Here is a 20144-nt window from a genome sequence, read left to right on the forward strand (position 1 = left end):
ATTAAATTACGGTAAGTTACGATGTAAGTTTTTCTCTTCTTCTTAGCCAAAACCCACCCAGACCATCGTACTCCCTCCATCCAATTCTTCTTTTTCTGCATTGAATCTTTTCTTGTCAGTAAATATAATTCTTTGCCGCTTCTTCTTCTTCTTCTTCGACTGTACATGTCGTTTTGCAAAGCTCAAAGCTGACACGATGCTCCCTCCTGTATAATATTCTCACATGTCTGGAGTATACGACGAATGTTTCTAGGATTAGTTTCAACTGCAGCTTTGTGAGAAATTTTGCAGCACGCAAAACGGCACATTTTTCACGTGCAGAATCCGCGTGGGGTCGTCCACTGCTCTTCTTTGCATCATAATTATTCACTTGAATCTTTCAATAAATTCTAACTAACTTGCCGGCTTTTCTTCATAGACTTTGCAATTTTTTAAATTGATAAATTTTCTTTTCTTAACTCCAAAATTGTTCAAGTTCAAGCGTGCTATGATTTCGCCCATGGTATTAATCAGTTTTTCCTTGGTATACACAAATCCTAGTGATGTTGTGACTGTTTTCCAGCGATCCGCATATCCTGGTGGCTCGTAACTTCACCGTGTGATTCGTTGCAGACACAAAATTCTACATCCGTCATTGAGAAACTAGAGATTGCACATGCTAGGTAAAGCCTCGCTCACATTAGTCTAGTTAGGTACTTGATTTCAATTAACCTCTGTTATTTACTTGCGTTCAAGTTACTTTTAAGATTACACGAAGCAAGTAGATATCTAAAATGGCGTCAAAGGGGGAGGTGGAGTCTGCTTCGTTACTTCATAAAATACCATTACTCCCCCTATTCTTAGTGATTGTTTTATAATCGTAACCTGACTTTTCAAAAACATTAGGCAGTCAGCTTACTTCAAGTGACTTGAAATTCACACTTGCAGATACGTTCACACTGTTCAAGCTGTATCTTAAGGCAAGTGAAAGTTGAAAGACTCTCCACTTCGCTTGAAACTTGAAGTCAAGTAACCTTAACTAATCTAAACAAGGCCTCTAAGGCTTACCGAGTCCACTAGCAGGCCCAGCACAAAACGCAACCTTCCCTCCTTTCAGTCCTTCCGTCCTACGTACAACCAACCATTCCACTACCACCGCGAAAGATTCATAGATAATAAACGGAGTCTAGTGGTCTCGGTATGCTAAGTCGACGGACGCGGTTCTAACTTTAGCTCGCGACAGTCTTGTTATCTATAGATCCTCTGCTGATGATAGACCTAATTAATCGCTGAAATGACAAGCCATGCCTAAGCATACTCTAAAGTAACTGTCTCTACGCTTTTCACAAACGGTTAAGCAAATGACCATTGAATAATTCAAGCGATATAACCGGAGGTCCGTCTTTACCTAGATATAAGTAACAAAGGAATAGGATTGGATTTCAATCGAGCCTACTCGACTGGCAGAGATCTCACGCGATTGGGTGGGCCTCCAAGACTGCCTCGGCGATCTTGACCATCCAATTAAATCACAGATTATAGACTAGGACGCAATCTGGCCCGTGTCTTCCTCGAGTATTACAAGCTGATGGGTCTCATCCCCGCGGGTCTGCCTGATCAACCCTCCACCAAACGATCGCGACAATCTCGACCGAGATACCGCGTGCTCAGGGAACCCAGGCAGAGGGCCTCTACTAGGACACCTGCTCCCGTACACCTCGCGAGTATTCAGGAGTAATTAACAGCATTATATTCCATATGAATTCCGAATAACTCCAGCCTCCATTTACACCTTAAATCCGTCCCGATTCAGGTCCTGCTAATCCCAGTAGCTCCTCGTCCTTCGAATAATCATTCCTACTGCTCCGAAGAGGGCGAGGAGTTGATTCTGAGTCGGTGGGTTCGATCGCCAGGTACTTCCAAGAGGAGACGGAGCGGCCAGCGAGCGGTGGTTGTCGATCGATGAGCGGCACGCGGATGAGCCAGCTCGGGACCGGAAGTGGAAGTGGAACGGGCGTCGGCGGGTGCAGGAACCGGAGCTACAGGTTCCGGAGCCCCGGGGCGCCGCTCGACAGGGCCTGTGCTCTGACCAGACGACCCGCCGAGCCGCGGCTCACCATTATCGATTTCAATCAGCTGACAAGGGGCGGTTTGGAGCTGGCTACCAGCAAGAACAGGGCAAAGGTCGCACGCAGAACCGCCAAGAGATAGCGCGATCCCTCTCCGTCGAACACGATCGCCCCATCGATAAGTGAAGACTGCGAAATTCTTTGCGAGATTCCATCTGAATTGCTGAGTACGCGATTGCGCAGAGGAGTTTCTCTCCAACGCGCGAGTGCATAAATTCGATGGATCGTACGAGAGCCGTGATTTAAACGCCACATCGATTTGCAAAGGGTTGATTTATAGGGTAATTACGCGACCCCGTGCATATTACTCATTACACAGATGGCTGAAAACAATTTCTACAAACATATTCACACTTCCTCCACGATTATCCTGCATCTGTTAATTGGCCAAATAAACACATATAAAGAGTGACATGCATAATCTTCGACAACGCCAAAAAGACCCCTCGAACGAGAACTGGGCACCCTGTCCATGTGGTGGTTCGTTTTGCTTTCTTAAACGGGAAACTTGCTGCCGAAGCAGTGGCAAAACATTAACTCCTCTGCATCTAAAAATTTATGTAAGTACGTCGTCCACTGAGTTCCATAATTCCAAGCCGAACTCGAATTTGCAAGCTTAGAGACCGACGGCTATCTCGTCCGAGGGGTTAGATGAGAAATCGTCCAGGGGGGATTAGCTTTGGCTCTAGCCCAGTACAACATATGTCCACGTACCTGAATTGCGACAATAACGTTTCCTAATACTGAATGGAGCCGCGGGCTCGTGGCACGCGCATCGGATGGACAGACAGACGGAGCACGCAGGTACTACGCACGGTCACGCCCGGTACACCTGGCCAGGTACAGACCTAGAGACACGCTGTGCGTCCGACGGCGCGCGGACGGGGTGAGCGGAGCAACGTGCCACCGATTATCCCTGTCGCCGTGCGTGTTGCACGTGTGTTGTATACGTGTGCGCGGCCTGTAGACGCGTTGGAGTCGAGCCGGATCCAGGCCTACACGCCGTCGCGCGTGTACGAGACAGAACAACCCGCGATATTCGGTGACGTGGTCGCGCGCGCGCGTTGTTGATATATATTACTTATGCATGTGTGTGTTTGGGTGTCGGTGTAGTTGTATGCGTGTGTATACGATGTGTCAATCAATCGGAACTGAAGAATGAACTAAAACGGAAAGAAATGAAACTATAGCGAAAGAAGGGAGCAGACAAGCGGCCAGTAGCTCTTCTACTCCTGGACTCGAGACGGAACTGGCCCGTGGTGGCCCGTTCCGCTCCACGCCACCTCGGGGCTCACCCTCCACCCCCGTCGGCGACCCCTTTCGCCCCTCCTCGTGCTCGAGGCCCGACTAGCGGATCGCGCGGCCACCTAGTCACCCCCGGCACTTCGGGGTTGGACGAGACTAGGGCGGTGGTCGTTGAACCAAGTATATAGACGAGCTGTCTGCGTCGTACCGGTTGCGCGCGAGCCCCCTGCTTTCCTTTCCCCCTATTCAGCGCATCCCTCTCGCGCCGCCTTTCCAACCCTATTCGCAGGGGGGTTCGCTTCTGTGTCTCCTTTCTCCACCTCGATCCTTCTCTTTAAATTTCGATTCTCTTTCGATCATCCCTCTCTTTCTTCAACCCTTTTATTTTATTCCAACCCTTGGCAGTCCGAGTCTCTCCTTCTCTTCGTACTCTTTGTACCCCCCTCCATCGAGTTTCGCTTTCGCTTCCCCAGCTACTTCAACCCCCTCGATCATGTATATCCGTCTTTTTCCCTCCAGCGCCTCCAAGTTACGCGGCTCACTTCTCTTACTCTTGCATCCCCCGTCTCCCATTGCAACCCAGACCCACTCCCGTCCCTTCGCCTTTCCCTCTGCTATTTTTTTCTCCTCTCCACTTCTTCCTCGAGCTCGATCCAACCTCAACCCTTGGACCTGTACATGCACGGCTTGCAACGAGCCACCAACACACGCTGTTCGCAGGAACCGTTGCAGAACGGTGGTACGGGCGAAACCCATGCCCTCTGATCTATCGCGAACATGAACCTTATCGCGTCCCCGATTGATAGCTCAACAAGTACACACATACCCCGTTGCGCGCCACTTTCTCATACTCTGCATGCGTTCTCACTCCGAGGAAACAAATCCACCCTCGCAGGGTCCCAGAGCGCTCCGGCAATTCAGCCATCCAGACCGCTGTAATGTCCTTCCCCAAGTATTACCATCCACGGGGCAAAGTCAAATATTTGTCGCGATTGATGACCGCGGACCTGCTCGATAACTAGCTAATATAGCGTTCAAATTTTCCAGCCAGTGTTGCGCAGCGCTATAGAAATTTGGACGCCAGTCGGGGGCGCGTCAGCTCCAGAGACGAGGGCTAAATTTATGGGATGCAGAAAGGGTCGAGGTATACATATGTATACCCTTTATCCGGCGCTGATGCGCGCACCCAGACATCCCGTGCAGCAACCACCTACGAGCCCGAGCGAACCCGAGTTCTCGCGAACTTTCGCGATCTGGGTACGACGTGGGCGGAGACCGACCCCGGCTAACCGGGCTTAACCCCTACCACGGACACTTGTTATGCAGCAGAAACTTTGTCAGAGATTGCAGCTTTTCATTCCACAACTTTTACTCGCCAATTAAAATCAATTCTACGAACAACCGCCGCCAAAGAAATAACCTATCTACCGCGTATTTCGTGGGCGATCGATAAATTAATGCGCTTAATATTCATTTATACATTTCGTACAAATCGATCGCCTGGCTCTTAGGAATCAATCCTTTTCTTCCTATCTGATAATCGAGATTCCAACTAATTACATGTAGTTTAGAACTGGAGCTTTATCTTCCGTTGTAGAGACGCGTCAGTATCGCCACAATAACACAGATCCGATTTAGTATTCAATATAATAATATATAGCTGTATAAGTAATAGAGTATAGCCTAGTTAATCGAAATATAAACCACCGAAACTTGGCACGCAGGTGCTACGTATTATGTTTGTTTCGCACTCACCGAATGCAGCCACGTGATGCATTTCCTTGCGATGAAAATCGTCGACTGTTTTGCAGTGGAAGACCTAGTCGATGATACGCAACACCTTTTCATAGGCTCTTCTATTGTCTTCAATAATAAGTTGTTTACGTATCACACTGACGCACTGTTTATCGATGTCCTTAGCATAAACTTTGAGGTTATACAATGTAGATCTGTTTACACTTCGTGCCGTGGCACGAATGTTCATTGAAACGTTTCGAATACAGAATGGGCTGAGAAAAGTGTCTCTTTCACGTACTACTTCGCGTCTGCTCGATAAAAATGACCGTCGAAAGTTTCGAGAGGCAGCCGGGTCCCCATACAGTGGCACATGGTTGGCAATATTGTTCTAAGAGGCCGTTCGGTACCTTCGATACTTTTCCACGAACGAAAACAATACAAGTACTTTCTCGAATCTGTCGCGGTACGTATGTATACGCAAAAACTAATCTCTAAGTAACATGTCGCGTCACGTTACGACAGTGAACGGAGGAAACGACTGGATTGGACTAGATATTTTAAACTGGTCCGAAAGCGAAAGAAGGTGACGAAGGCAAAGTGAAGACAGACATTCTTTCGTTAACTTTAAGACACTTTTTATGAAATCTGTGCTCACAGCAAGTAACGACAGTGGAATTTGTGAAACGAAGGAAATGGTAAGTTCATCTAACCATCCACCTCCATCTCACGCACCAGTTTCAATTCTAACGTCGCGACGCGGGAGAACAAAGTGGTATGGTGCTGCCACCATGCGTTCTTTCTCCTAAAAACGTACTTCGTGAAACTGACACTTTCAGTTATTCATTTATATCTACGAAATTACCTACTTAAACACATGTACACGAACCATGTCGTTCTATTTCTCTTTGAATCACGTTTCCTATGTCAATAAGTGCAACGTCCAGAATGAATTCGTGCGGGAAAGAAAAGTTGCCGCGTAACAACTACGCGTACACAGTACCAAGTCCGTAGAATTTATATGTCCATGAATGGATTTGTACAAAGAAACTTATCTTACCGAAACTAATTGCAAGAGAAATTCCACCTCACGTCCTTTTGCTTTTTGAATTCAGAATTGTAACGACAATCGCGAAACCCGCGGAGCGCCATCTGGGAGATATTTCTAGATAGGACATACGGTTCACGGATACGTAATGAGCCCGTCCCGCAGTTCCCGCACAGACGCCGCCATATTGTACAGGAGGAACGTGGAGAGGAACGAGAGGTGCAGCCACGCCATTGTGCGCATCACTCTATTTCTTGTGCAACGGCACCAGTAGAACGAGCAAAGTAAGTGGAATCTTGACGCGGACGGACCCGTCGCGCGAACAAGAACTGTTTCCTTGAAAATTGGCCGCATCGGGAGAAAAGCTGCGGGCCACATCGGGTAATGATCGTTAATTGCAACGCCACGATGTTTCTTCCTTCACCCCGACGGATCAAGATTTTCTGTTCCATCATTATTCGTTTCGCTACCATTCCGTTCAGCCGCTGTTTCCCTCAACATTTGCACGTTTGGTTTTTACCGGGTTAATAATATCGATTGATCGTCGGTCTCTCTCTGCCATTACGCTCTCCGACCGCGGACTTGCGTTACAGAACGAAACGCATGACGTTGCCTTTGATTGCTCGCCGAGAATAATGCAGTTTTTGCGATAGCGATAAATTCGGCTTGCTTTATGTGTTAAAGTAACTGTCGTAATGTCCGACCGCCCAAATGCAGTGGATAAATCGCGCTTGGTACGGGTACCATTGTGTATAGGTGGTTTTTTAAATGAGTTATTATTGATTTATTGTCACCGCTGCGTTGTATTTTACGGGATATCGCGATCGTTACTTTATATTCTGTATTATGTAGGGTCGGCGTAAAGTAAGAGGGTATTAATTTAATAAAGGGCTTCTCTTGCTGCTTCAATTGAATTTTAAATGCTTACTGCCTATCGCTTTAAATGTAATCTGCAGGCGCGAATTTCCTAAATTGCACCTCGAGGAGGATGTTAATTAAATTGGAGGGTTTAATGTAAGAGAAATAATTTTGACTGTTCTAGACTGTTACTTAGATGAATGGAAAACATGTACAGTAACAATATCGACCCCTGGGAGCCGGGTTACGGGCCCGAAAGGAGAGGTCACAATTCGGACTACGACTATCGCAACGATTATGGGAGCAGCAGGTCGCCAGATTACGCGGAGCACCGCGATAACGAGCATCGCGACAGGGACCATCGTAGCCCGGAATACAGAAATCATCGTGGGAGAGACAGAGACCGCGAAAGGGATCGCTCCAGAGACAGGAGGGATCGTAGCAGAGACGACAGAGATCGTAGCTACAGAGACAGAGAGGATCGCTATGGAAGGCAAAGAGAGAGAGACTCCGTAGAGAGAGACAGAGATCGGGATCGCGACCGAGACAGAGACAGAGATCGCTCTAGGAGAGACAGGGATAGAGACAGGGATAGGGATCGCAGGGGGAAACGAGAGGACAGAGATCGGGATCGCGACGACGATCATAGCCGAGAGAGTATGGACTTTGAGCACGACCATGGGCGTTCCTACGGTTCGTCCATGGAAGGTATCCACTACAAATCTCAATCCCCGAACAACACCATAATGATTCGCGGGCTTGCTCAGCACATTACAGAAAATGACGTAGGTTGTCAACTTAGCGGGCTGACATAATCAGCCATTCCGCGAGCCAGGGTTTGCACGCGTGCATCACTGTTATCATTATGATGTGTGTATCACAGGTGCGGCAAGACATCCTCAACTGTGGTCTCATGCCCAAGGACATCAGGCTGATTCGTAAAAAGGATACAGGTAATTATCGCCATGTCTGCTACTTAAAAAGCCTCCCCTCGACCTAATGTGTAAACTAGTGATCCGCTTTTCATCTCAGCAGGTTGCATTAGATCTGTTTAGTCTTAAGTTGTTATGTTTTTTAGTGGTCATTGAAAGAAAATTGTTTGAAATCTCTAGCAACGACGAACATGCGCGGATCGCAATTTCATTCGAAACTGTAAATAATCGAAGAAGATTTCAAAGAATTTTTGCGCTGGGTAAAAATCTCCGTTATTAGTATTACGTCGGTACCAATCATGCATATCCCATAATTGACAAAGCGGTATACAATGAACACAAGTGCTATCGATCGAATACGAATCATTCATTCATTTTCTGCTCTTGCGACAAGGTAAGTCTGTAATAAATGCAGGAAGAGTATATCGGGGGAAATCAGATCATCATTAATCGTCGCGCAAGGCTGGAATAAATTATCTTCTATAAACTCAAAATCCTTTAACATCTCATATCTCCGTAACGAATCACTGTATTCCATTGTATGTTGTATATATGAAACCCTCTTTGACAAACACACTGGCTGTGTCATTCTAATACGGATAACCACTTTTATATCACTCGTACAAATGGGAGAACATGTACCTAGCATACGCAAATTCTTGGGAGGGTAATTCTGTTTGTACGATCTCTACTACCGCTACTTCGTTCTACCTTATTCTAATCAAACACAAAACGGAGGCTAAGAGATTATCGGTAGGACTGGGACTAAAATAAAAAAAAAAAACAGAAAGAATCGCGTAAAAGAAAGAAAGAGAGAGAGAGGGAGAGAGAGGGAGAGAGAGAGAGAGAGAGAGAAAAGCACGCATAGAAAGTCCGTCTCTCGTCCATGTAGAATTCGTTCTGCTGAGCTTTAGGCAAATGGAAATGAAAGCAAGCGACGAAGCGAAGAGAAATACTTCGTTCGAAACACAGTCTGTCAATGGTTGGTGCTGTGATTGCCTGCCCTCTCAGAGTAGAGACACCCAGGCAAAACGTGGATTAACTTTGGATATGTGTGTATTTGCTCTGTATAGGTGCTTCGCGAGGTTTTGCATTCGTCGAGTTTAACGCGACTCAGGAGGCCGCACGGTGGATGGAGATGAAACAGGTAGAAAGAAGTTCAGTCCAGATACCCAACCGATGCGTTGTGCGCGTGCCACCGACGCCCCGTGGCGGCAAGGCACGGTAACGCAGCCCCCTGGCCTTCCCCATGGCCATGGCTGTGCACCTAATCAAAGGCTACTTCAATCTACCGTACCTAATTATTTATCTCTAGGAGTCCCCCCCACATACTTTGCAGACTTTTCTTAACTCGCTCGCAATTATTCCGTCTTATTGGATTTTAAAGTTCATTACATTCAGAGGCCGCGCCGCGTGCTTTTATTACCTATCCTCTTCTATCTATCATAAAAGTTTGTGGACTAACAATGAAGATCGGAGGAGGGTCATTCCAATCGTCTTATCTTTTTGCGTACAATGCATATACGTAATACATATATTCGGCATGATGATGGTTTACTTTCGTACCAGTCACACTTTTTGCTATATTCTTACAAGACAAATTGCTTTCTCGTTTTTTTTTTCTTTTTTGTTTTAAATTTATTTACCTTTTATTATATCATTTCAAATCTGCTTCTATCATTTAACTTTGGTTCTCGATGAAATAGACCAACATTGACGGAGCATACTTGAAAGAATGGCAACTTATGTGCACGACATTTCTTTTCTATTTCACGTGTAAATTTTGTATAATGCAAGCGATCATACGTACGTTTGCTTGTCTTCCACGAGTTCTCAATTTTCTTCAATCGAGCAAAAAAGAAAAATGTTACCGCGCATGCACATAAATGTATAGTCGGTCCGCAAGCCGTGTGGAATGGCCCACATTTATAAGCCCACGACATTTTACTTTACTGTTCGTTCGAGACGGAAAGCTATGAAGTAGAGAAACTATATAATTTCGTCAACCAAGAAGGAAGTTTACGGGATAAACAAGAGGCTTTGGGAGGATGCTGGACGGGATAACACTGAAATTCTCTGTTTCAGGGAGTACTGATGCTACAGGACCAATACCGCGCCTTGATGCAGTACAGTATACCGAAAGATTGTCATGTAGATAAGCCACCAGCAAAGAACACGCAGGATTGGCATTGCGTTAAGGTACGACTGTTTATAACAATCCAACATTTCCTCATTCAAACGCAACTGTCCCCTCAATCTGTTCCTTTCCTTGTTTACAGTGCGGGGCACACAATTTCAAGAGGCGCGAAACATGCTTTAAATGTTCGGCGTCCAGAGCGGAGAGCGAAGAAGGTGGAGAAGGTAGCGATGAAATCAGTCCTCATCCTACGAACACTGTTCTACTTCGGGGATTGGACGTATTGACGACCGAAGATTCGGTGTTGCAAGCGATGAAGAACCTTTCATCGATGCCGATACGCAGCATTCGCATCGGCCGTGACACCCTTACAAACACGTCGAGGGGTGTGTGCTACTTAGAGATGGGCAACGTGGTGGACGCCATGTATTTGCATACGGCCCTGACGAAGCAGGGCCTGGTGGTGGACGGGCGAAAGGTGGAGATCACGTATTGCAAGCTCCACCAGATAAACAACACCAACACGTGGAAGGCGAACGACAGCCAACCGCAGAGATACACGCTAGACGACGTTGCTCAATTGGCGGAGTATAGTGCCAACTTATACGCTAAGACGCCTGCCCAGAAAGCTCACTATCTTCAGTATTACACGCAATATTATCAGAACCAAATAATGCAAGGATCAGCCATTACTTTGCCATCGCTGAATCAGACTGACAGGGTGAACGCGGCGGCGGCCGTGGCACAGTCTGCCATACAGCAGTTGCAGGCATCGAGGAAACTAGGGGACGCGGACGATATGAAAAACAGGCCAACACCTACGGCGCCGACTAGCACCTCGCTAGCTAGTGGAAGAGTGCCTGCACACTCCAGTGATGGTAAAGTGTACTGTAAGTTCGACTTGTGGAGAGCCGCGTGTTATCTAATTTTTCTATGACAATCTCTGACCGTAACCTGGTGTGTGTTACAGCCGTGCCAGACGTTAGTACCTATCACTACGATGAGTCGTCGGGCTACTACTATGATCCAAGCACAGGATTGTACTACGATCCCAATTCGCAATATTATTATAATAGTCACACACAACAGTTCCTTTATTGGGACGCTGAATCGTTTTCATATCAACCAGCAAAGGTGAGTAACAGCGATACACATCTTACGCTCGATTATGTACAGAAGTGTTGCTTCCAGAGATCCAAAATAACAATTATTCAAATATTTTCGAAAAAAATCGTTAAAAAAAAGTTAATTTTTATTCAAATGGAAGGCAATCGTCATTAAATTCTACAGAAATTTTTCAAAAAAATGAAGTGATTAAAAAATATTAAGATTTACCTGTTTTGGTTACGAATAACCATTATCGGTGACCAGAATTTCTTTTGGTTACGATGTAACCAATATCTATTGCCGGAACCCGCGCTTCGCTTAGGGCCTAAGAGATATAAAGGACTCCATGAAAATACATTTCACCCCTTCTCACCACATCGGTTCTATTGCAGTACAACCGACCCCGATTGTCGATGTTACAATCGCCCCCGACCATGCTTTTGAACTTCAATTATAAATTTTGACTAACGAGACGCATAAAAGTGCTAAGTAACGATATCAGTACTACTTAAAACGTTGCTTTTTAGTTTGTCCAATTACAGACTAAAAAATAGAAGAAGCACATACTTGCAAAGGCAGTGTTTATATTACAATTTTAAGTCAGTAAGAAAAAGTTAATTTAGGGTATCGAAAAGTTATTTTCTTCACTATCAATGTCCCAAAAAATATTTTTGTTGAAAATAATGATTATTCATAACCAAAATCATTTAAAGAAAGATATTAACTCTTATGTCATGACTTAAAATTTAGGTTATAACAGTTATGGTTTCTGGTTGTTTCACGATAGTTGAAGTAAGTACCTAACGATCGCTTCCTTTGTGCAGACTGCGACAACCGTCACACCAGCGTCAGGATCAACGACCAGTGGGACAACGATCACGGCCGCCACAACTAGTAGCACAGACTTGACGAACACAGTCGTCACCAATCAAGCAGCAACTTCGTCGATCACCGCTGCGGCGCAAGACGGTTCGAAGGAGGACGAGAGTAAAAAGAAGGACAGCAAGCAGGACAAAGTGAAAGTGGCGAAGAAGATAGCGAAGGACATGGAACGCTGGGCGAAGACGTTGAATCAAAAGAAGGAGAACGCAAAGAGCAACTGGAACTCGGAGTTCGCTGGCGGTGATGGGAATCAGGGCGTCGGCAGCGGTGCCGCGGACGCGGGATACGCCATATTAGAGAAGAAGTCCTTAGCGAACTCTTATCATGAGGAGGAGGACCAGAGTGGAAATAACGGCTTGGTTGCCGCCTACGGTGGCGGTAGCGACACGGAGGAGGAGATAGAAGACGTGCAACAGGAGGAGAGGCAGCACACCGATTGGGCGAAATTAGCGTGCCTGCTGTGTAAACGGCAATTCCCGAGCAAAGAAGCGCTGCTCCGACATCAGCAGCTGTCCGATCTTCACAAGCAGAATTTGGAGAATTGGTATCAAGTGCGCGGTTTGGACCCGAACGATCCGCAACAGAGGAACAACAAGTACCGCGATCGGGCCAAGGAGAGAAGGGCCAAGTATGGGGAGCCGGAACCTCCGCAGCCGAACAAACTGAAAGAGAAGTACTTGAAGACCAGGGTCGAGGAGATCTCTGTGTCCTACGAAGAACCCACCAGGGCTGGTATCGGCTCGGACAATGTTGGCAATAAACTGTTACAAAAAATGGGGTGGAGTGAAGGGATGGGCCTTGGAAAGTCTAACCAAGGCAGGACGAGCATCATCGAGGCGGAGAGGAGAGTTCCTACGGCCGGTTTGGGAGCGAAATCGTCGTCTTATAGTGCGCTACCGGGGGACACGTACAAAGACTGCGTGAAGAAGATGATGTACGCACGTTATCAGGAACTGTCCGACACTTAATACAAGTATCGGTTGGAAAACTGGGTTTTACACACACACAGACACACACAAAACAAGTACTTGTACTCGATTTTCCATAGACGAATAGGTATGTATGCGTATTATTCGAATAGTATGCTGACTGTGTACTGGTAATTGTGCGGTGATGATCCATTCTTGAGATATATACATTACAATTTCTTTTTATATTTTCCCTGTACGTACTCACGATAATACGTTTCTCTTCCTATTCTCTATAAGATTGTTAGGAAATAATAAAGTAGTGATGTTCGTATTTGGACATGCCGTTGTCTTTTTTTTTTTCACTTTTTTTCCATTAAATTTTGTACGTTTTACTGATAATATCCGTATCGTTACTATTATTTTAAAACTACTATCCCCCCATAGTACTTTCAATCTTTACAGACGGCGATATACTTTAAACACTATGCGCTTTGTTCGTCGAAGGAAAAGTATATGCCTTAATGTCCCTTTTAATATTTGTCGAGCATAGGGTGCTCTACTCAAGAATGTACGACATGCGAATACCAGTATCGAAATAGTTGAGAAGATCAGCATTTTAAGCAATTCTCGTCTAATGATTTCTGCACAATACAGAGTACTTTTCATATATTGGGGATATGAAATGCAGCGAAGCATTATGAAATATTATCGTTAACGAAGAGTTTGAAGACCCAGTTGCTAATGTGTATCGCGTAACTTTTGCTTTGCACGGTTTCGTCTCGATTTCATGATGCTTATTCGTTAAAAATCAAGCTATTCCGGTCCTTTTTATGACCTGGCGCGACTAAACTGGACACTGGCGGCTCATACATTTATTAAACTGTAACAATCTGCATTAAATTTCGTAATTCCTTTATAATGTAATTATGTCAGATTTCACACGTGTGTGTGTGTATATATGTGTGTGTATATATTTATATATATATATATATATAGAGAGAGAGAGAGAGAGAGAGAGAGAGAGAGAGAGAGAGAGAGAGAGAGAGAGAGAGGGAGAGGGAGATAATTATATTTATACTCGTACATATATACGTCGATCTTTTCATTTATAATTGATTTACGTCGTGTTTTCTTTTTATTGTTTCGAGATCGCGCATTCTTCGCAATACATGCACATCGCTACAAGTCATTCGTACACCTTATCGTTATTTTTTTAATTACACATACAAAACCCATGTAAGAAGTGATAGGTTAAAGAGATGTGATGGTGATAAAAATACACGCGGCATTATTGCTTGCAATACACTCGTGTGTGTTCTCTTTTTTCTTTTCGTTTGAGAAATCAAAAGTGTTCGGCCATTTTGTTCTGTTTCTTCGAACTTGCAGCTCAACTGGCGCGAACTCGTTCGCTCTGTTAAATTTTCAAAGGAAAGTTTAAAGATCATGCAATCACGATGAACTTGGGAATTATACCTATATTATTAAATGCACGTAAATAAATATGTAACACTTACGAAGTCGAAAATTATGTAATACGATTTTAGAACAGCTTCCCTGCTATGTCTCTCTATGTCTCTCTCTCTCTCTCTCTCTCTCTCTCTCTCTCTCTCTCTCTCTCTCTCTCTCTCTCTCTCTCTCTCTCATTTTAAATCCTTAACACGTACTCTAATTGATATTGAGACACTTGTACTCACACGTATAGCTCAAGTATTCTTCGATGATTCGAAACATTTGAACTTTGAGATTTCCGTACTCTGAGATCAAATCTCTTCTCTCTCGAACCGCACGCAACACAAGCTACGAAACTCTCGTCGCATTTTGGTATACGTTTATCACATTACAAGTACTCGGATCGGTGACGATCGGCCACGCAAACTCGGAAGCCGCTCGATATATACGCATCGATCGTTTCGATTACATTTATTCGCCCGCCGCCGCAATTCGAAATAGTAAACAATGGTAGGAGTACGGTGATATATTTATCTTCTCGGTCGTTATAAATAGAATACTAAAAAGTACCGAGTATAAATAACTAAGTCGATATATTACGAAAAAATTGACACGCTTATTTACTTTGATTTTTTTAGGCATATTCCTAGAGGAACAAACTACGATTCTCTGTTTGTATATAAAGAAGTTTTGTACTATTAAAACCTGCACCTGCTTAAACAAACTGACTATCCCCTTCAATTCAAACAGGAACCAAATGAGCAAGTACGTTCCGCTACCTACGCAAAACTTTAAACTATCAAATATGCGAGTTAATTGTACAATAATCAGCAAACAAACTATCAATAAAATGGTTTGCATTTTAAGTGAGTCTTAATTCCCTGGTAATCCGTTAGTTTGTAAACATATAATGCTAAGGTCGAAGCCAGATATATTGGCCGGTGAATTCGTTTTCGCGAGCAGCGATCGAGGAGAAATGAACCACCACCACTACCTGACGATCGTGGATTTGTCAGTTGGAGTTGCGAGGCCCTCGCAGGGTATGGTGGAGTAGCGGGAACGCTACTCGGCTTCGCCTGAACCTAGCCGTTTGGTTGTTATTTATTCTTAGCGTAATAATTGTGTGCGTTACGAAGCTATTCGTAGACCAATACGAGATCAAGCTATCGAGAAAGAATCAATGTTCTGACCAATAAAGCTGCTGAATTTTTTCGGAGCTAATGCACACCTATTCTGATGTGTGTATTTCTACGCTGACAGCTCGGTTTGACCTACACACCAGAAGCTTGGCACTATCCCCATCACTTCTGGCTCACTCTTGTTCTGCGAAGGCGAAAGCGAGATGGAACGAGAGCGAGTCAGAAAATGTTGAGAAAAGGAGCATCGAGGCAGGCAAACGGTGTGGTGGGAGGATATCCCACACGAAACTCACCGATCAATATATCTGGCTTCGACCTTAGTAATACGTTTGGTCTATATCATTCGATACAAAAGAAACACTGAGAATCTATATCCCTGTTTCGCACGAAATCGTTCACCTCTCCTTTTCAATCTACTAGAAAATGTATAGAAAATTTATCTTTATGTAATCTCACAGTTAGATTCGCTAATTATTAAGTTGAGTCGCAGCGAACAACTTTATACAGCTATGCTTACTGGTAAGATAATAAAACATACAAACTCTACTTGCTAAACATCTGCTAGAATCCAAGAATACAACGGCCTCAATTGATGATTCAAAACTCTGTATTCCAAGTTACTAATCCCGTCGGTGTCATACCTTTTAGCACTGGTCTCTAAATTCACGAATCTTGCGCTGCTCGGCGACTCCTTCTTGTGAAGTAGCATATAGTACTGCGCAATGTCGGGCCCGAAACGGGTGACCTGGAATTCAGCGAACACTTATGACACGCTATTACTCTCCGATACATTTCTTAACAATCAACGTACTTGGAAACCTTTGGACTGCAGTCGACTGTAGAAGTCGTCATCCTCTCCGCCCCAGCCATAGAAGATATTGGAGAATCCATTGACCCTCTCGAACTGTTTACGCGTTAACGCGATCGCCCCTCCGAATAAGCCAGTATAAGGTAGATTATACCGGAATGTGTTGACGCTCGAACTCATATGCCTGGGCATCTTCGTGCAGGCGTAAATATTGTCAGGGTTCTGAGGTATCAAATCTATATCTTGAAAAATGAAACAATGAAAGTCATTCACTTTGGTCGCCTCTGCGTATCCGACGTTGAAGAGCTTGGCACGATTGAACTCGCGCATCGGGCTCTGTTCTATCACAAATATCCTATAATCGAGATTCTGAGATTGAAGGAAAGGATGGATATAGTTCATAAAGATGGTAAGCTGCGTCTGTCGATTCCTGTACGGTAATATGATGGCGACGTTGAAAAGGGGATGGCAATTGAGGGGCTTCCATTGCCCTCCGGGGAGTATTCCTGAACGCCGTGCCATTGCCACCGGGTCTTCTCGAGGATGGTCTTCGGGGTAAAGCAGTTGAGATCTCCTAGGGTTGATCGTGATAGAGCAAGAATTGTCTCTCGCCGGGTAGGACCTTTCCATCTCATCGTAGATATCCTCTGTCTTTATGAAAGTGTAGTGCGATGCGAATCTGGCTGGGTGTAGGCAGTAACCCAGAACCAGGATCGTGGTGATAGCGTAGGATAATCCACGCGCGTAGTCATAGAAGAACGCGATGACCATTTTCAAAATATTAACGATGCTCCTCATCCTAACCTTGTTTAACGGGGCTTAGGTTAGGCCAGGGAGCGGTGGAATCCAGCAACGCTGATGGAGGGGGAAACACCTACAGGGGCGGTGGTAATGTATGCGTGAACTGACGCCAGCGCGAAGCCAGCCAAATGGCGACAACGCGAAGCGAATGGACGTCACATGCTTTTACCAAAGAGGAGATATAGGGTGTGTTCCGATTCACGCATTATGCGCATAGTCCGTTTCCAACAGCGCATGAACCGCAGTACGTGAACCGGAACGGTTTTCAATGCGTTTGAAACGCTGCAACCTTCTCATAGTGAGTCCTGGTAATTAGTGAGAACAGAGCCGATGCGATTGCTGCGATTGTCAAATTTCCTAAGTAATTAGATACAAGAATTTCTTTAACTTGTAATACTTTGATACAATGTAAAAATAAATGTAACTCGAAATGTTCGAATAAATCCTTCCTTCCCTTTCTTCCACAAATATATAGATATATAAAATAATATACATAAACATAAAAAAAATTTCTACAAACACAGCAGTCGGTACACATTTAAAAAATTTCTACAATTTCAGCAGTCGTATACATTTAAAACAAATACTACAATTACCGCAGTCGCGATTCGTTTACAATCTCTACAATTTCAGAACTAGGTACACATTTAAAAAATTTCTATAAAATCAGCAGTCGGTACACATTTAAAAATTTCTACAATTTAGCAGACGGTACACATTTAAAAATTTCTACAATTTAGCTGACGGTACACATTTAAACAATTTCTACAATTACAGCAGTCGCGATTCGTTTATAATCTCTACAACTTCAGTAGTCGGTACACATTTTTAAAAATTTCTACAATTTAGCAGACGGTACACATTTAAAAAATTTCTACAATTTAGCAGACGGTACACATTTAAAAAATTTCTACAATTACAGCAGTCGCGATTCGTTTATAATCTCTACAACTTCAGTAGTCGGTACACATTTAAAAATTTCTACAATTTAGCTGACGGTACACATTTAAACAATTTCTACAATTACAGCAGTCGCGATTCGTTTATAATCTCTACAACTTCAGTAGTGGGTACACATTTAAAAAATTTCAACAATTTAGCAGACGGTACACATTTACAAAATTTCTACAATTACAGCAGTCGCGATTCGTTTATAATCTCTACAACTTCAGTAGTCGGTACACATTTTAAAAAAATTTTACAATTTCCGCAGTCGTACAAATTTAAAAAATTTCTACAATTTCAGCAGTCCTACACAGTTAAAAAATTTCTACAATACAACAGTCGCGATTCGTTTATAATCTCTACAAAATCAGGAATCGGTACACATTTAAAACATTTCTACAAATGCAGCAGTCGGTAAACATTCAAAAAATTTCTACAATTTAGCAGACGGTACACATTTAAAAAATTTCTACAATTTCAGCAGTCCTACACAGTTAAAAAATTTCTACAATACAACAGTCGCGATTCGTTTATAATCTCTACAAAATCAGGAATCGGTACACATTTAAAACATTTCTACAAATGCAGCAGTCGGTAAACATTCAAAAAATTTCTACAATTTAGCAGACGGTACACATTTAAAAAATTTCTACAATTACAGCAATCCTACACAGTTAAAAAATTTCTACAATTACCGCAGTCGCGATTCGTTTACAATCTCTACAACTTCAGTAGTCGGTACACATTTTAAAAATTTCTACAATTTAGCAGACGGTACACATTTAAAAATTTCTACAATTTAGCTGACGGTACACATTTAAACAATTTCTACAATTACAGCAGTCGCGATTCGTTTATAATCTCTACAACTTCAGTAGTCGGTACACATTTTTAAAAATTTCTACAATTTAGCAGACGGTACACATTTAAAAAATTTCTACAATTTAGCAGACGGTACACATTTAAAAAATTTCTACAATTACAGCAGTCGCGATTCGTTTATAATCTCTACAACTTCAGTAGTCGGTACACATTTAAAAATTTCTACAATTTAGCTGACGGTACACATTTAAACAATTTCTACAATTACAGCAGTCGCGATTCGTTTATAATCTCTACAACTTCAGTAGTGGGTACACATTTAAAAAATTTCAACAATTTAGCAGACGGTACACATTTAAAAAATTTCTACAATTACAGCAGTCGCGATTCGTTTATAATCTCTACAACTTCAGTAGTCGGTACACATTTTTAAAAATTTCTACAATTTAGCAGACGGTACACATTTAAAAAATTTCTACAATTACAGCAGTCGCGATTCGTTTATAATCTCTACAACTTCAGTAGTCGGTACACATTTAAAAAATTTCAACAATTTAGCAGACGGTACACATTTAAAAAATTTCTACAATTACAGCAGTCGCGATTCGTTTATAATCTCTACAACTTCAGTAGTCGGTACACATTTTTAAAAATTTCTACAATTTAGCAGACGGTACACATTTAAAAAATTTCTACAATTTAGCAGACGGTACACATTTAAAAAATTTCTACAATTACAGCAGTCGCGATTCGTTTATAATCTCTACAACTTCAGTAGTCGGTACACATTTAAAAATTTCTACAATTTAGCTGACGGTACACATTTAAACAATTTCTACAAATGCAGCAGATGGTACACATTTTAAAAGTTTCTACAAATACAGCAGTCGCTATTCGTTTACAATCTCTACAACTTCAGTAGTCGGTACACATTTAAAAATTTCTACAATTTAGCAGACGGTACACATTTAAAAAATTTCTACAATTACAGCAGTCGCGATTCGTCTACAATCTCTACAATTTAAGGACTTGGTAGACATTTAAGAAATTTCTACAAATTCAGCAGTCGTGCACATTTAAAAAATTTCTACAATTTAGCAGTCGGTACACATTTTAAAAAATTCTACAATTTAGCAGACGGTACACATTTAAAAAATTTCTACAATTGCAGCAGTCGCGATTCGTTTACAATCTCTACAACTTCAGTAGTCGGTACAC

At 43.2% G+C, this 20144-nt stretch overlaps 4 protein-coding genes across 6 annotated transcripts in view; 2 read left to right on the forward strand and 2 right to left on the reverse strand.

The window, feature by feature from the left end:
- Window positions 1–5791, reverse strand: part of LOC143369226 (ELAV-like protein 2) — a 56584-nt gene extending 50793 nt beyond the window's left edge. Inside the window, exons 1-2 of one of the 2 annotated variants that reach the window (XM_076812886.1) lie at window positions 5389–5791; window positions 5109–5216 (exon numbers count right to left, since the gene is read on the reverse strand). The gene's annotated coding sequence lies outside the window, so the exon portion shown is untranslated. Of the gene's footprint in view, window positions 1–2822; window positions 2959–5108; window positions 5217–5388 lie in introns of those variants that run through there. The other variant, XM_076812889.1, reaches the window with a different exon arrangement.
- LOC143368891 (uncharacterized) lies at window positions 656–2453 on the forward strand. Its single transcript, XM_076812097.1, has 3 exons — window positions 656–662; window positions 1515–1713; window positions 1893–2453. Exons 1-3 carry the CDS (start codon window positions 656–658, stop codon window positions 2188–2190), a joined length of 504 nt encoding a protein of 167 aa, XP_076668212.1. The 3' UTR covers window positions 2191–2453.
- A 490-nt stretch (window positions 5792–6281) lies between the features above and the next one.
- On the forward strand, window positions 6282–13299 carry LOC143369224 (RNA-binding protein 5). Of its 2 annotated transcripts, none has more exons than XM_076812881.1 (8): window positions 6282–6419; window positions 7178–7778; window positions 7877–7946; window positions 8999–9072; window positions 10011–10124; window positions 10205–10952; window positions 11033–11196; window positions 11994–13299. In XM_076812881.1, the coding sequence occupies exons 2-8, from the start codon at window positions 7194–7196 to the stop codon at window positions 13017–13019; spliced, it is 2781 nt and encodes a 926-aa protein (XP_076668996.1). In that variant the 5' UTR covers window positions 6282–6419; window positions 7178–7193; the 3' UTR covers window positions 13020–13299. The 2 variants fall into 2 exon arrangements, with proteins under 2 accessions (XP_076668996.1, XP_076668995.1); XM_076812880.1 differs by having other exon boundaries at window positions 6307–6516.
- Window positions 13300–15872: 2573 nt separating this feature from the next.
- LOC143369227 (beta-1,4-N-acetylgalactosaminyltransferase bre-4) lies at window positions 15873–17202 on the reverse strand. Its single transcript, XM_076812897.1, has 2 exons — window positions 16362–17202; window positions 15873–16295 (listed from the first exon to the last, which is right to left on the reverse strand). The coding sequence occupies exons 1-2, from the start codon at window positions 17154–17156 to the stop codon at window positions 16101–16103; spliced, it is 990 nt and encodes a 329-aa protein (XP_076669012.1). The 5' UTR covers window positions 17157–17202; the 3' UTR covers window positions 15873–16100.
- Between the last annotated feature and the right edge of the window lie 2942 nt (window positions 17203–20144).

This window comes from Andrena cerasifolii, chromosome 5 (genome assembly GCF_050908995.1).
Source record: "Andrena cerasifolii isolate SP2316 chromosome 5, iyAndCera1_principal, whole genome shotgun sequence".
NCBI lineage: Eukaryota > Metazoa > Arthropoda > Insecta > Hymenoptera > Andrenidae > Andrena > Andrena cerasifolii.

Bases quoted from the DNA above. Each gene is read 5' to 3' on its own strand.
- LOC143369224 (XM_076812881.1), top strand. From the start codon at position 7,194: ATGGAAAACATGTACAGTAACAATATCGACCCCTGGGAGCCGGGTTAC. The intron at 9,073-10,010 runs GTAGAAAGAAGT...TCTCTGTTTCAG, and splicing joins GGTGGATGGAGATGAAACAG to GGAGTACTGATGCTACAGGA. The intron at 10,953-11,032 runs GTAAGTTCGACT...TGTGTGTTACAG, and splicing joins CAGTGATGGTAAAGTGTACT to CCGTGCCAGACGTTAGTACC.
- LOC143369227 (XM_076812897.1), bottom strand. From the start codon at position 17,156: ATGAGGAGCATCGTTAATATTTTGAAAATGGTCATCGCGTTCTTCTAT. The intron at 16,296-16,361 runs GTACGTTGATTG...GCTGAATTCCAG, and splicing joins TGCAGTCCAAAGGTTTCCAA to GTCACCCGTTTCGGGCCCGA.
- LOC143368891 (XM_076812097.1), top strand. The intron at 1,714-1,892 runs GTAATTAACAGC...TTCGATCGCCAG, and splicing joins CACCTCGCGAGTATTCAGGA to GTACTTCCAAGAGGAGACGG.